Below are 12,465 nucleotides of genomic sequence, written 5' to 3' on the forward strand. Positions count from 1 at the left end.
AGGGGGACAGGAATGAGGACAAGAATGAGGATGGAGAAAGGGATGGCAACAGGGACAAGGATGGAGAAGGGGATGGGAAGGGGGATAGGGATGAGTACGGGGACAGGGAAGGGGACAGGAATGGGCACAAGAATGAGGATGGAGAAAGGGATGGGGAAAGGGACAAGGATGGGGTTAGGGATGACGATGGAGAAGGGGATGGGAAGGGGGATAGGGAGAAGCACAAGAATGAGGATGGAGAAAGGGATGGGGACAGAGACAGGGACCGGGAGAAGGATGGGAATGAGGAAAGGGGTGGGGACAGGGAAGGGCATGGAGACAGGGATGGGGATCAGGAAAGGGATGGGAAGGGGGACAGGGATGGGGAAAGGGGTGGAGGCAGGGAAGGGGATGGGAATGGGGACAGGGATGAGGACAAGAATGAGGATGGCGAAAGGGATAGAGACAGAGACAGGGTTGGGGATAAGAATGATGATGGAGAAAGGGATGGCAACAGGGACAAGGATGGGGTTAGGGATGAGGATGGAGAAGGGGAGGGGAAGGGGGACAGGGATGGGCACAAGAATGAGGATGGAGAAAGGGATGGGGACAGAGACAGGGAGGGGGATGGGCATGAGGAAGGGGATGGGGACAAGAATGAGGATGGAGAAAGGGATGAGAACAGGGATGGGGATCAAGAAGACCCCCACTATCAGGTGGATAAGGCGGAGCATTGCCCCCAAGTCGCACTTGGAAAGATTCAGCTCCACCCTGCAAAGCATCATCTGGATTCACAGTGCTAACCAAGCCCCTGGCCGGTGGTGTCCAGCAGTGAAGTGGCCACAGGGTGACATCTAACGGCAGCAGAGCCAGAGGGGACACAGCCCAAGCTCTGGAGCACGTCCAGAGAAGAGCAACGAAGCTGGGGAGGGGGCTGGAGAAGAAGAGGAGCGGCTGAGAGAGCTGGGGGGGTTGATCCTGGAGAAGAGGAGGCTGAGGGGAGACCTCATTGCTCTCTGCAACTCCCTGAGAGGAGGTTGTGGAGAGGAGGGAGCTGGGCTCTTCTCCCAAGGGACAGGGGACAGGACGAGAGGGAATGGCCTCAAGCTCCACCAGGGGAGGGTCAGGATAGACACCAGAAAGAAATATTTCCTGGAAAGGGTGATTGGTCCCTGTCCGAGGCTGCCCAGGGAGGGGGTTGAGTCCCCTTCCCTGGAGGGGTTTAAGGGTCGGGTGGACGAGGTGCTGAGGGACATGGGTTAGTGATTGATGGGAATGGTTGGACTCGATGAGCCGGTGGGTCTTTTCCAACCTGATGATTCTATGATTCATTCCTGATCCTCAGCTCCATCTGCAGACCAATCCGTCACTACATGGTGGCCACAGGGATAACACAGAGAAGGAATCACACACCAGCTCTGGGGAAGCCACCCTGACCAGCCTTGTCGCTGCCTACATCCCTCTGGCTCTCCCTCTTCCCCAAAGCAGAGCACTAAACCTCTCTCCAGCTCATCCCAACAGCGTTGCTCCAGGTTTTATTTCCAGACAGAGGAAGAACACACAAGGAGAACCCAGCACGAAGGGGCTGGGTAGCCCACCCTGAGGTGGTGGCTTTGGTGAGGGGACAGGAGGTGATGGAGACGCTCTCCCCAGGCTGGCACCGCCACTGGAGATTGTCGGAGGGGGGATTTTCCAGGGTTTTGCTGCTGGAGATCAGCTCTGATCCATCACAGCTTGCCGGCATCTGGCACAGACCGTGCCCGGCGTGAGAACAACATCCACAGCGGGGAGAGACGAGGGGCAAGGAGCCTGGGAGGGGATGAGGACGGGGCTGGGTTGTCCCCAGGGTGGGGAGTGCCTGAATCCAGCCAGGCAGGGGCTGTGCACTTCCAGCATCAGCTGCTACAGTCGCTCCTGGGCCCAAGGGTCAGTGGGTTAGGAAGATCCATCCACCTGGAAAAGGTTGGAGCTGGCTGGAGAAACCCTGCCCACCGTGGAGCCAGATCCTGGCTGGGATGCAGGGTCAGATCCTGGCTGGGATGCAGGGGCAAATGCCAGTTGGGATGTAGGGTCAGATCCTAGCTGGCACGTAGGGGCAGATCATCCCAGTTGGGATGGAGGGTCAGATCCCGGTTGGGATGTAAGTGCTGGAATTTAGGGTCAGATCCTGCTTGGGATGGAGGGTCAGATTCTGGCTGGGATGTAGGGTCAGATTCCAGTTGGGATGTAGGGTCAGATGATCCCGGTTGGGATGGAGGGTCAGATCCTGGTTGGGAGGGAGGGTCAGATACCAGCTGGGATGTAAGGGCTGGAATTTAGGGTCAGATCCCACTTGGGATGTAGGGTCAGATCCCAGCTGGAATTTAGGGTCAGATCCTGCTTGGGATGGAGGGTCAGATGATCCCGGTTGGGATGGAGGGTCAGATGATCCCAGTTGGGATGGAGGATCAGATGATCCCAATTGGGATGTAAGGGCTGGAATTTAAGGTCAGATCCCGCTTGGGATGGAGGGTCAGATTCTGGCTGGGATGTAGGGTCAGATCCAGGCTGGACTTTAGGGTCAGATCCCAGCTGGGACGTAAGCCCATCCCTGCACTCCCAGCCGCATGCTGGGGCAGCACGGAGATGCTCTCCAGCACAGTGCACCCCACAGAACCCCACAGGAGCTCAGAAGATGGGGGGTTCCTCAAAGCTGGCCCCACCAAGCTCCCTACCTGTACTGGCTCCTGCTTGCTCCTCAGCTCAAAGGTGTCCTCAGCTCCAGACCAGCACCAACGCTTCCTTATCCTGGAAGGGAGGAGAGGGAGCTGCCACCACGGGCTGAGGGGACTCGTCCCCCGCTTCCCATCCCAGCCGGGGATGTTACCTGGGCCACAGCTTCACAGCCAAGAGGACCAGGGTGGCCACGCAGATCACAGCCAGCAGCAGCCCAGCCAGGACGGTGAAGGCCAGGAGGTGGGTGAGAGCTGCAGGTAGAGGGAAACTGAGGCAGATCCCCTCCAGCACTGGGGCTCGGCAGGATCGGAGGGGGCTCAGGGTGACCCTTCTGGGTCCTTCACCCCACGCCAAAGCCGTGGGGTCAACGTTGGGGGTGAAGGGGACAGGCAGGGGACACCCCTGGGCATGGCTGCTGGGTCCCCGGGGCTGGGGACAGCCAGGAGGGGGGTTGATGATGCTGGGGATCCAGGGGACACTCGCTGCACCAAGGGGTTCCTGTGTGCCACACGGTGCTGGACGCTGCCCTGGCTCCTGCCGGCACCCAGGGATGAAGGCAGGGAGTGGACAGGGATGAAGATAGGGATGCAGGCAGGGATCCAGGTACAGAGTAAACAGAGATGAAAGCAGGGATACAGGGATGAAAGTAGGGGTGAAAGTAGGGATGACTGCAGGGATACGGGCAGAGACAAAGGCTGGGAGTGGGCAGGGATGGAGGCTAGGATGCAGAGAGGGATGAAGATAGAGATCAAGTCAGGGTGCAGGCAGGGGCACAACCACAAGCAGCACCATCCTGTTTAACCCTTTCATAGAATCATAGAATCACCAGGATGGAAGAGACCCACTGGATCATCGAGTCCAACCATTCCCATCAATCACTAACCCATGTCCCTCAGCACCTCGTCCACCCGACCCTTAAACCCCTCCAGGGAAGGGGACTCAACCCCCTCCCTGGGCAGCCTCGGACAGGGACCGATCACCCTTTCCAGGAAAAATTTCATCCTGCTGTCCATCCTGACCCTCCCCTGGTGGAGCTTGAGGCCATTCCCTCTCGTCCTGTCCCCTGTCCCCTGGGAGAAGAGCCCAGCTCCCTCCTCTCCACAACCTCCTCTCAGGGAGTTGCAGAGAGCAATGAGGTCTCCCCTCAGCCTCCTCTTCTCCAGGATAAACACCCCCAGCTCTCTCAGCCGTTCCTTATAAGGCCTGTTATTCAGCCCCTTCTCCTCATTTTTTAAATCATTCTGCAGCATTTTGACTCAATTAGCTGCTTCCGTGGGCTTTTTTATCCCTTTCAGAAAACCAGCCTCCCGCTCCAGGCTGGGTTGCTTTGGAAAAGAGCCGCTTGTCCAGCAAAACCCTTTCCACCTAAAGACTCGTGGCCATTGAACCCCCTCTGCTGGTTATTCCCAGCGCTGTGCTATCACCTTTCCAGCACAATTCATAGAACCACCAGGTTGGAAGAGACCCACTGGATCATCGAGTCCAACCATCCCCATCAATCACTAACCCGTGTCCCTCAGCACCTCGTCCACCCGGCCCTTAAACCCCTCCAGGGAAGGGGACTCAACCCCCTCCCTGGGCAGCCTCGGACAGGGACCAATCACCCTTGCTGGGATTTTTTTTTTCCTGCTGTCCATCCTGAGCCTCCCCTGGTGGAGCTTGAGGCCATTCCCTCTCGTCCTGTCCCCTGTCCCTTGGGAGAAGAGCCCAGCTCCCTCCTCTCCACAACCTCCTCTCAGGGAGCTGGAGAGAGCAATGAGGTCTCCGATTCATGGAATCATGAAACCATGGAATGGTTTGGGTAGAAAGGGACCTCAAACCCACCCAGTTCCTCAGGCAGGGACACCTCCCACTGGATCAGGTTGCTCCAAGCCCCATCCAACCTGGCCCTGAACCCCTCCAGGGATGGAGCAGCCACCACTGCTCTGGGTCCCACTCCCCGCGGAGTCCCCACCGCCCCGGAGGGTTGACGTCCCCACTCACTGTCCACGTCGAAATAGGCGCTGGCCGTGGCGTTGCCCAGGGAGTTGGTGGCCACGCAGACATAGTCCCCGGCGTCCTCTGGCCCCACGACGCCCAGCTCCACGCGGAGGGAGTTGTGGGAGCGGGAGACATGGACCCTCGAGGAGGCGGCTGGGGTCAGGCTGGAGGCCAGAAGGTGTCCGTGGTGGAAGAGGACGATGGTGGCAGGCGGGTGGCTCTCGGCCGCGCACAGCACGATGCCCACCCGCCCACTCCGGTTCTCCAGGAAGGTGCTGATGGACACGGCCCGTGGCGGGTCTGTGGGAGGGAGATGATGTGGGATCCCCTCACACCCAGGTTGGCCTGGATGCTCTCCGAGGGCTGCTGGATGCATCCCTCCTCCTCCAGGCTGGATAATCTCCAGCTCACCCACCCCAGGGCTGGTGGCCTCACATCTTCTTGAGCTCTTCTCCCCGCTCCCAGCTGGAGATTCCCACTCAGCTTAGAGCATGTTGACTCTAAATCTGATTTTTGAGGGGTATCTACAGCCACTACTGGACAGGACCCCAACATCCCCTTCCCCAGGTCCAAAGGGAGAGGGGGAAGAAAGAAGGAGGAGGGGGACGAAAGAAGAAGAGGAGGAGGGGGACGAAAGAAGAAGAGGAGGAGGGGGACGAAAGAAGAAGAGGAGGAGGGGGACGAAAGAAGAAGAGGAGGAGGAGGACGAAAGAAGAAGAAGAAGAGTGGGACAAAGAAGAAGAGGGGGAAGGCTCGCTTGCTGCAGCAGGACCACGTGGACATGCTGCTTGCGATGCTGGGATGGACTCATCCAGGGTGCTGGGGTCTCTGTCCCCCATCCTGCTTGATGACCTGACCCCATGGGGCCAGGGGACACTCACAGAGGACGCTGAGGCTAAGCGGGGCTGAGGTGATGCTGCCCTTCATCCCACTCGCCCGGCAGCAGTAGGAGCCGGTGTCGGCGCTGGAGATGCGGGTGAGGATGAGGGAGCCGGTCAGTCCCTCCTGCAGCCACCGGTTGTTCTTGTACCAGGTGTAGTTGGCATCTTCGCCCACCCAAGGGACACCTGAGCAGGTCAGGGTGGCCGTGGTGCCTTCAAGGACCTCTGGGGAGGGCTCAACCGTGATGGTGACCCCTGAGGGTGAGAAAGAGAGGAGGCAACACAGAGTCAGGAGGTGCTCAGAGCTTGGGTTTGCCCAGTATCATCCCAACCTCCCCCTCCCCCCAAAACTGATCCCAAAAGCCAGACACCCACGGGAAGAGCCACCAGGACCTCAACACAAGGTTTCATAGAATCATAGAATCACCAGGTTGGAAAAGATCCACCGGACCATGGAGTCCAACCATCCCCATCAATCACTAACCCATGTCCCTCAGCACCTCGGCCACCCGCCCCTTAAACCCCTCCAGGGAAGGGGACTCAACCCCCTCCCTGGGCAGCCTCGGACAGGGACCAATCACCCTTTCCAGGAAATATTTATTCCTGCTGTCCATCCTGACCCTCCCCTGGTGGAGCTTGAGGCCATTCCCTCTCGTCCTGTCCCCTGTCCCCTGGGAGAAGAGCCCAGCTCCCTCCTCTCCACAACCTCCTCTCAGGGAGTTGCAGAGAGCAATGAGGTCTCCCCTCAGCCTCCTCTTCTCCAGGATAAACCCCCCCAGCTCTCTCAGCCGCTCCTCTTCTTCTCCAGCCCCCTCCCCAGCTTCGTTGCTCTTCTCTGGACTCGCTCCAGAGCCTCAACATCCTTCTTGTGGGGAGGGGCCAGAACTGACCCCAGGATTCGAGGAGCGGTCTCCCCAGGGCCGAGGCCAGAGGGAGAAGAACCTCCCTGGCCCTGCTGGCCAAGCCGTGTCTGATCCAAGCCAAGATGCCCTTGGCCTTCTTGGCCCCCTGGGCCCCTGCTGGCTCCTGTTCAACCAACCCCCCCAGGTCCTTCTCCTCCAGGCAGTTTCCAGCCAGACTTCTCCTAGGCTGGAGCTGCTCAGGGTTGTTGTGCCCCAAGGGCAGGACCCGCCATTTGGCCTCGTTAAACCTCATCCCGTTGGTTTGCTGTGGATGAAGCCACCCTCACCTCCCACGTCCAGGTGTAGGGATGAGGACGCGGCTCCATAGCTGTTGTTGGCTGAGCAGATGTAGATCCCCGCATCCTGTGGCTCCAGCTCTGCCATCTCCACCCGCAGCGCGTTGGGGCTTGTTTGGATGGTGAAACGTGGATCGGCCAGGGGCACGTGGCCGGGATGGTGACGCAGGACGATGTCGGAAGGGGGGAAGCTGTCAACGGTGCAGAGCAGGACAGCCTGCCGCCCACCCTGGGGTTCCACCAGGGAGATGAAGGATGGTTCCTGGGGTGCATCTACGACAAGGGGATCATGAGCCTATTGCAAGAACCATGGAATCATAGAATCATGGAAAGGTTTGAGTTGGAAGGGACCTCAATACCATCCAGCGCCACCCCCCTGCCATGGACAGGGTCACCTTCCATTGGATTTGATTGCTCCAAGCCTCATCCAACCTGGCCTTGAACCCCTCCAGGGATGGGATCTGGGGGTTCTGGTTGATGGCAGGTTAGAATCATGGAGTCACGGAATGATTTGGGTTGGAAGGGACCTCAAAGCCCATCCAGTTCCCACGGGCAGGGACACCTCCCACTGCGTCAGGCTACCGAAGTCTCCATCCAAGCTGGTCTTGAACCCCTCCAGAGATTTGAGCTGCTTTTACAGCAACTTCGAATCATAGAATGATGGAATCGTTAAGGTTGGCAAAGCCCTCTGAGCTCATCCAGTCCAAACACCAACCTGACCCCACGGTGCTGATTGAACCATGTCCCAGTGTACACGTTCTTTCAACCCATCTAGGGATGGAGACTCTACCACTGCCCTGGGCACCATCTTCCAGGGCTTGACAACCCTTTTTAGGGAAGGAATCCTTCCCAGCCTAGAATCATAGAATCACCAGAAAAGACCCATCGGATCATCGAGTCCAACCATTCCCATCAATCACTAAACCGTGTCCCTCAGCACCTCGTCCACCCGTCCCTTAAACACCTAATATCCAACCCAACCCTTTCCTGGTGCAACTTGAGGCCGTGAGGAGGTCACCAGATGGCGACATAAACCATGATCCCAACCGCAGCGACGTCCCTCCTGGTCCCCTTTGACCTGTGGGGCCCAGTGTCCCATCCCCACCCCATCCCAGGACGCCCCTCACTCACAGAGAACCCTCAGGGTGATGGGGGGAGCCCGGCGGCCCCGCAGCCCCCTCCCCGCTTGGCAGGCGTAGGCGCCCGCGTCCGAGCGCCGGGCGGCGGGGAGCACGAGCGAGGCGTCGAGCCCTTCCGAAAGCCAACGCCCGTTCTTGTACCACGTGTAGGAGCTTCCCGGCTGGGCGCCGGTGTCCCGGCAGGTCAGCGTCACGTCGGTCCCCTCGGGAACCTCAGCGGAGGGTCGCACCACCACCCTGAGGGCTGCGGAGAGAGGAATCGGGATGGAATTCACTGGCACAAGGTTTGTCCCCCTTGGATGCAGCTGAAAAAAGCTTTTCCGGGCTCTGAAGGCATCATCGTGCAAGAGTCAGGTGGGCAGTGGCACATCCCTGGCTGTCTTAGAATCATGGAATGGGTTGAGTTGGAAGAGGCATCAAAGACCATCTGGTTCAGAGCCCCTGGCATAGGCAGGGACACCTCCCACTGGATCAGGGGCTCCAAGCCCCATCCAGCCTGGCTTGGAACACCTCCAGGGATGGTTATCTGGGGCTTCTGGTTGATGGTGAGTTAGAATTGTGGAAGCATGGAATGGTTTGGGTTGGAAGGGACCTCAAAGACGATCCAGTTCCACCCCTGCCATGGGCAGGGACACCTCCCACTGGATCAGGAGCTCCCAGCCCCATCCAACCTGGCCTTGAACCCCTCCAGGGATGGGGCAGCCACCCCTGCTCTGGGCAACCTGGGCCAGGGCCTCCCCACCCTCATCGTGAAGAATTTCTTCCCAAGATCTCATCTCAATCTCCCCCCTTCCAACAGAAAACCATTCTCCTCATCCTGTCCCTGACCTCCCTGATCCAGAGCCCCTCCCCAGCTCTCCTGGAGCCCCTTTCCCTGCTGGAAGATGCTCTAAGGTCTCCATGGAGCCTTCTCTTCTCCAGGCTGAACAACCCCAACTCTCTCAGTCTGTCCTCGCATGGGAGGTGCTCCAGCCCTTGGATCATCTTTGTAGTGTCCCTCTGGACTCGCTCCAACAGCTCCATCTCCTTCTTATATTGAAGACTCCAGAACTAGACCCAGGACTCCAGGTGGGTCTCCCTGAGTGGAGCAGAGGGGCAGGATCCCCTCCCTGGCCCTAGTGGCCACGCGGCTCTGGATGCAGCCCAGGACACAGGGGGGTTTCTGGACTGTGCGCACCAACCCTGCCCCATTCCTGACCCCGTGATGCTTTTCTGCAGCTTATTTGCACCCTCCTCCTCGATGCCCACCCCGGGGTCCCTCACCCCACAGCGAAGCCGGACTCACCCTGCACACGGAGGGGCAGGAACGCGCTGGTGCTGCCCAGGGGGCTGCGTGCCCGGCACTCGTACTCGCCCTCATCCTTTTCAGAAGCTTCCTGGAGCTCCAGCCTCAGCGTGTTGGGAGCAGAGGAGCCCCGGCTGTTCCACTCTGGATGGTCCCTTCCCTTGGAGGGGCTGGAGACCATCGGTTGTCCCCCCTTGAGGAGGGTGATCTCGGAGAGGGGGTTGCTCTCCACGGAGCAGAGGAGGATGACGGTGGTCCCCTCGCCGCTCTCCTTGAAGACCTTCATCTGCAGGTTCCTAGGGGGGTCTGCGGGGAGGAAAAAGAAGGGAAAGAGTGAGGTTGTAGGGTAAGAAACATCGTAGTGAGTTGGAGCATCTGTAGCCTGGGATGCTCCTCCGGTCGGGCTGGGATGAGGATGCTCTGCTGCCTGCGATGCAGGATCTGCTCAGCAGCGCTGCCTCTTCCCTCAGCATCCTCCATCTCCTTGAATCAAACTGACACTAAACACAGCGCAGGGTCCTTCCCTGAGCTCATTTCTATCACCTCACAGCTGGTTGTGGCAGATCCAGCCGCATCAGCCGGGCACGGGAACACAGCTCAGCACCCAGCTCGGTGCTCCGCTTGCATCCCAGCCTCAGGAAAACCCACCCTGAGCCCATGGGTGCTGGAAAACCTCAACAACCAGGAAACTCAGACCCCTAACACCGAGCTGTTTGTAGCAGCCTCCATCCAGCATCTCCCATCCAAACCAGGAGAAGGGAGCGAAGCAATGGATTTGTTGCTGGGGTCTCAGAATCTTGGAGCCAGGAGTGCTCAACCAGCCACTCCTCGTGGCACATTTAGATGTTAAAGCTGCCTTTTTCTAACAAAAAGGGGGGAAAGCTTCCATTTTGACTTGCAGTTCCATTAGGTTTTGCACGTCTTTTTTAAAACAAAGTCTTGGAGCAACCTGATCCGGTGGGAGGTGTCCCTGCCCATGGCAGGGGTGGAACTGGATGGTCTTTGAGGTCCCTTCCAACCCAAACCATTCCATGATTCTATGACAAACTTGAGGTGCGTGGAGAGGCTTCACTGGAATCTCCTGTGGACAATGTGGGGCCAGATCTGCCTCCCACGCGCCTGGCACAGCTCTGGGCTTCAGTATCCCCTCGGACAAACCTAATTTTCATTGAACCTGCCTCAAAATCAAGCAAGACCCCTCAGCAGACCACGTTCCCAGAGGGTTCTGAGCTGAAGGGACCTGCCAAGGGACAAGTAAATCCCAAAGGGAGGTGGGTGGGTGCTGGGGACACCCCTGCCACGACACGAAGCCCGAGGGAACTCACAGAGGACGTTGAGAGTGGTGGGAGCTGAGCTGCGGGTCCGTGCCGGGGTCTGCACGGCGCAGTTGTAGGAGGCGGCATCGGTGGCAGCGACACTGGAGAAGACGAGGAGCGGGGCCGAGCCGCTGCTGAACCAGACTTTGTTCTTGTACCAGGTGTAGCTCAGCACCTCCTCGGTGCCACTCTCCACCGCGCACGTCAAGTTGACAGCATCGCCTTCCTGGATGTCTGGGGATGGGGAGATCCAGACCCTGGCGGCTGCGGTGGAAGGGGAAGGAGGTGATGCTGGAGGAGAGTGATGTGGGCTGGAGGTGATGGAGAGTGGCCGTGTGGCTCAGTGGGAGAGCTGGTCCTCTCCAGACCTCAGTCTGAGGCTCTTTTACCCTCATTCCAGACAAGAAGCGATGGAGATGCTGCAATCCCTTCCCTGTAACCCAGCCTGGGGTGAGCACAGCCAGGACAGTGCCATGGATGGATATGGCCAAGCCAGACCTTTGCATCATCTCCAAGAGGAGCTGCAGTTCCTTCTCCACGTGTTGGGGGATGCATGCAGCTCTGGCACAATCCTCCATCTCCATAAACCCACAACCTCCTCCATTCCCTCTTTGCTTCTGTGCTGTCCATCCCTCTCCCCTTCCTTCCCCATGAGCATCCTCCAGTAGCTGTTGTCATCAACTCTTCACCATAACCATGATCTCCACCACCCCTCAGCCCCACCACAGCTGGTTTCAGTGGCTCCATCCCATCCATGTCCCCTTCCTACACCCTTCCTATCCCACCCTTGTCCCCTACCGGCACTTCCATCCCCTCACTCACTGCCTGCCGTGAAGTTCACAGCGGTGCTGGTGTTGCCGTAGACGTTGCTGGCCGAGCACACGTATTCCCCCTCATCCTCCAGCAGCACGGGGCGGATGCTGAGCCGCAGGGCATTGAGGGCCGAGGTGACGCTGAGGCGTGGCAGGGAGCTGGGCTGGGGCAGCGCCGTGGTGGCCACCATGACCCGGTCCTTGAAGAGGGCCAGCTCTGCCGGCGGGCTGCTGGCCACCGTGCACTGCAGGACACCCCAACGCCCCTCGGGGCTCTCCAGGAAGGAGGTCAGCACCGGCACCCGGGGAGCATCTGCCCGAGACAGGCGTTACGCGGAGGGGGAGCAACCCCAGGGTTGCATCTACAGCCCCCAGAGATCAGGCTCCCATCCCTCCCAGGTCATTCCCCCTCCCCAGGTCTTCACACACCCCAAGGTGTTTGGATACAAAGCGTGAAGAGCCCCACATCAAACCCAGCCTCTTTGAGTGCCTGGGACACACAGAGTTTGGGGACAGTGCCAGCAGCGAGGGGCGTGTAAGGCACCCGCTACCTTCCAGCCATGGCCCAGTGGTCTTGCTCAGCATCCCATCCCCGGTATCGCTCCAATCCCTGGCACCATTCCATCCCCAGCACCCCCAGCAACATCTCACCCACAGCATCATCCCATTCCCAGCACCATCCCACCCTCAGCGTTATCCAATCACTGGCATCATCCCATCTCATCCCCAGCACCATCCCAATCCCAACACCTTTCATAGAATCACCAGGTTGGAAAGGACCCACAGGATCATCGAGTCCAACCGTTCCCATTGATCACTAACCCATGTCCCTCAGCACCTCGTCTACCCATCCCTTAAATCCCTCCATCCCTAGTATCATCCCATCCCATTCCTGGCACCACCTCAATCCTGGCACCATCCCATCCCACCTCTGGTATCACCTTAATCCCAGCATCATCCCATCCCACTCCTAGCATCATCCCAGTCCTGGCACCATCCCACCCCACCCCAGGCCTCATCCCAATCCCGGCACCATCCCATCCCACCCCAGGCATCGTCCCAATCCCAGCACCATCTCCTTCCCAGCACCACTCGATCCTGAACACTGTCCAATCCCCCTCCCGGCATCTTTCCATTCCTGGCATCATCCCATCTCCAGC

The 12,465-nt window shown here is 59.0% G+C and overlaps 1 protein-coding gene across 1 annotated transcript in view; it reads right to left on the reverse strand.

The window, feature by feature from the left end:
* Nucleotides 1–1,488: 1,488 nt before the first annotated feature.
* The window catches only part of SIGLEC1 (sialic acid binding Ig like lectin 1), a 45,083-nt gene continuing 34,106 nt past the window's right edge, over nucleotides 1,489–12,465 (reverse strand). The window contains exons 13-22 of the mRNA XM_069856608.1: nucleotides 11,316–11,618; nucleotides 10,503–10,757; nucleotides 9,178–9,483; nucleotides 7,885–8,136; nucleotides 6,745–7,026; nucleotides 5,556–5,810; nucleotides 4,678–4,974; nucleotides 2,846–2,945; nucleotides 2,694–2,766; nucleotides 1,489–1,932 (exon numbers count right to left, since the gene is read on the reverse strand). Coding sequence (XP_069712709.1) covers nucleotides 1,915–1,932; nucleotides 2,694–2,766; nucleotides 2,846–2,945; nucleotides 4,678–4,974; nucleotides 5,556–5,810; nucleotides 6,745–7,026; nucleotides 7,885–8,136; nucleotides 9,178–9,483; nucleotides 10,503–10,757; nucleotides 11,316–11,618 — 2,141 coding nt within the window. The 3' untranslated portion in view covers nucleotides 1,489–1,914. The remainder of the gene's footprint in view (nucleotides 1,933–2,693; nucleotides 2,767–2,845; nucleotides 2,946–4,677; nucleotides 4,975–5,555; nucleotides 5,811–6,744; nucleotides 7,027–7,884; nucleotides 8,137–9,177; nucleotides 9,484–10,502; nucleotides 10,758–11,315; nucleotides 11,619–12,465) is intronic.

This window comes from Phaenicophaeus curvirostris, chromosome 4, assembly GCF_032191515.1.
Source record: "Phaenicophaeus curvirostris isolate KB17595 chromosome 4, BPBGC_Pcur_1.0, whole genome shotgun sequence".
NCBI classification, from domain to species: Eukaryota; Metazoa; Chordata; class Aves; order Cuculiformes; family Cuculidae; genus Phaenicophaeus; species Phaenicophaeus curvirostris.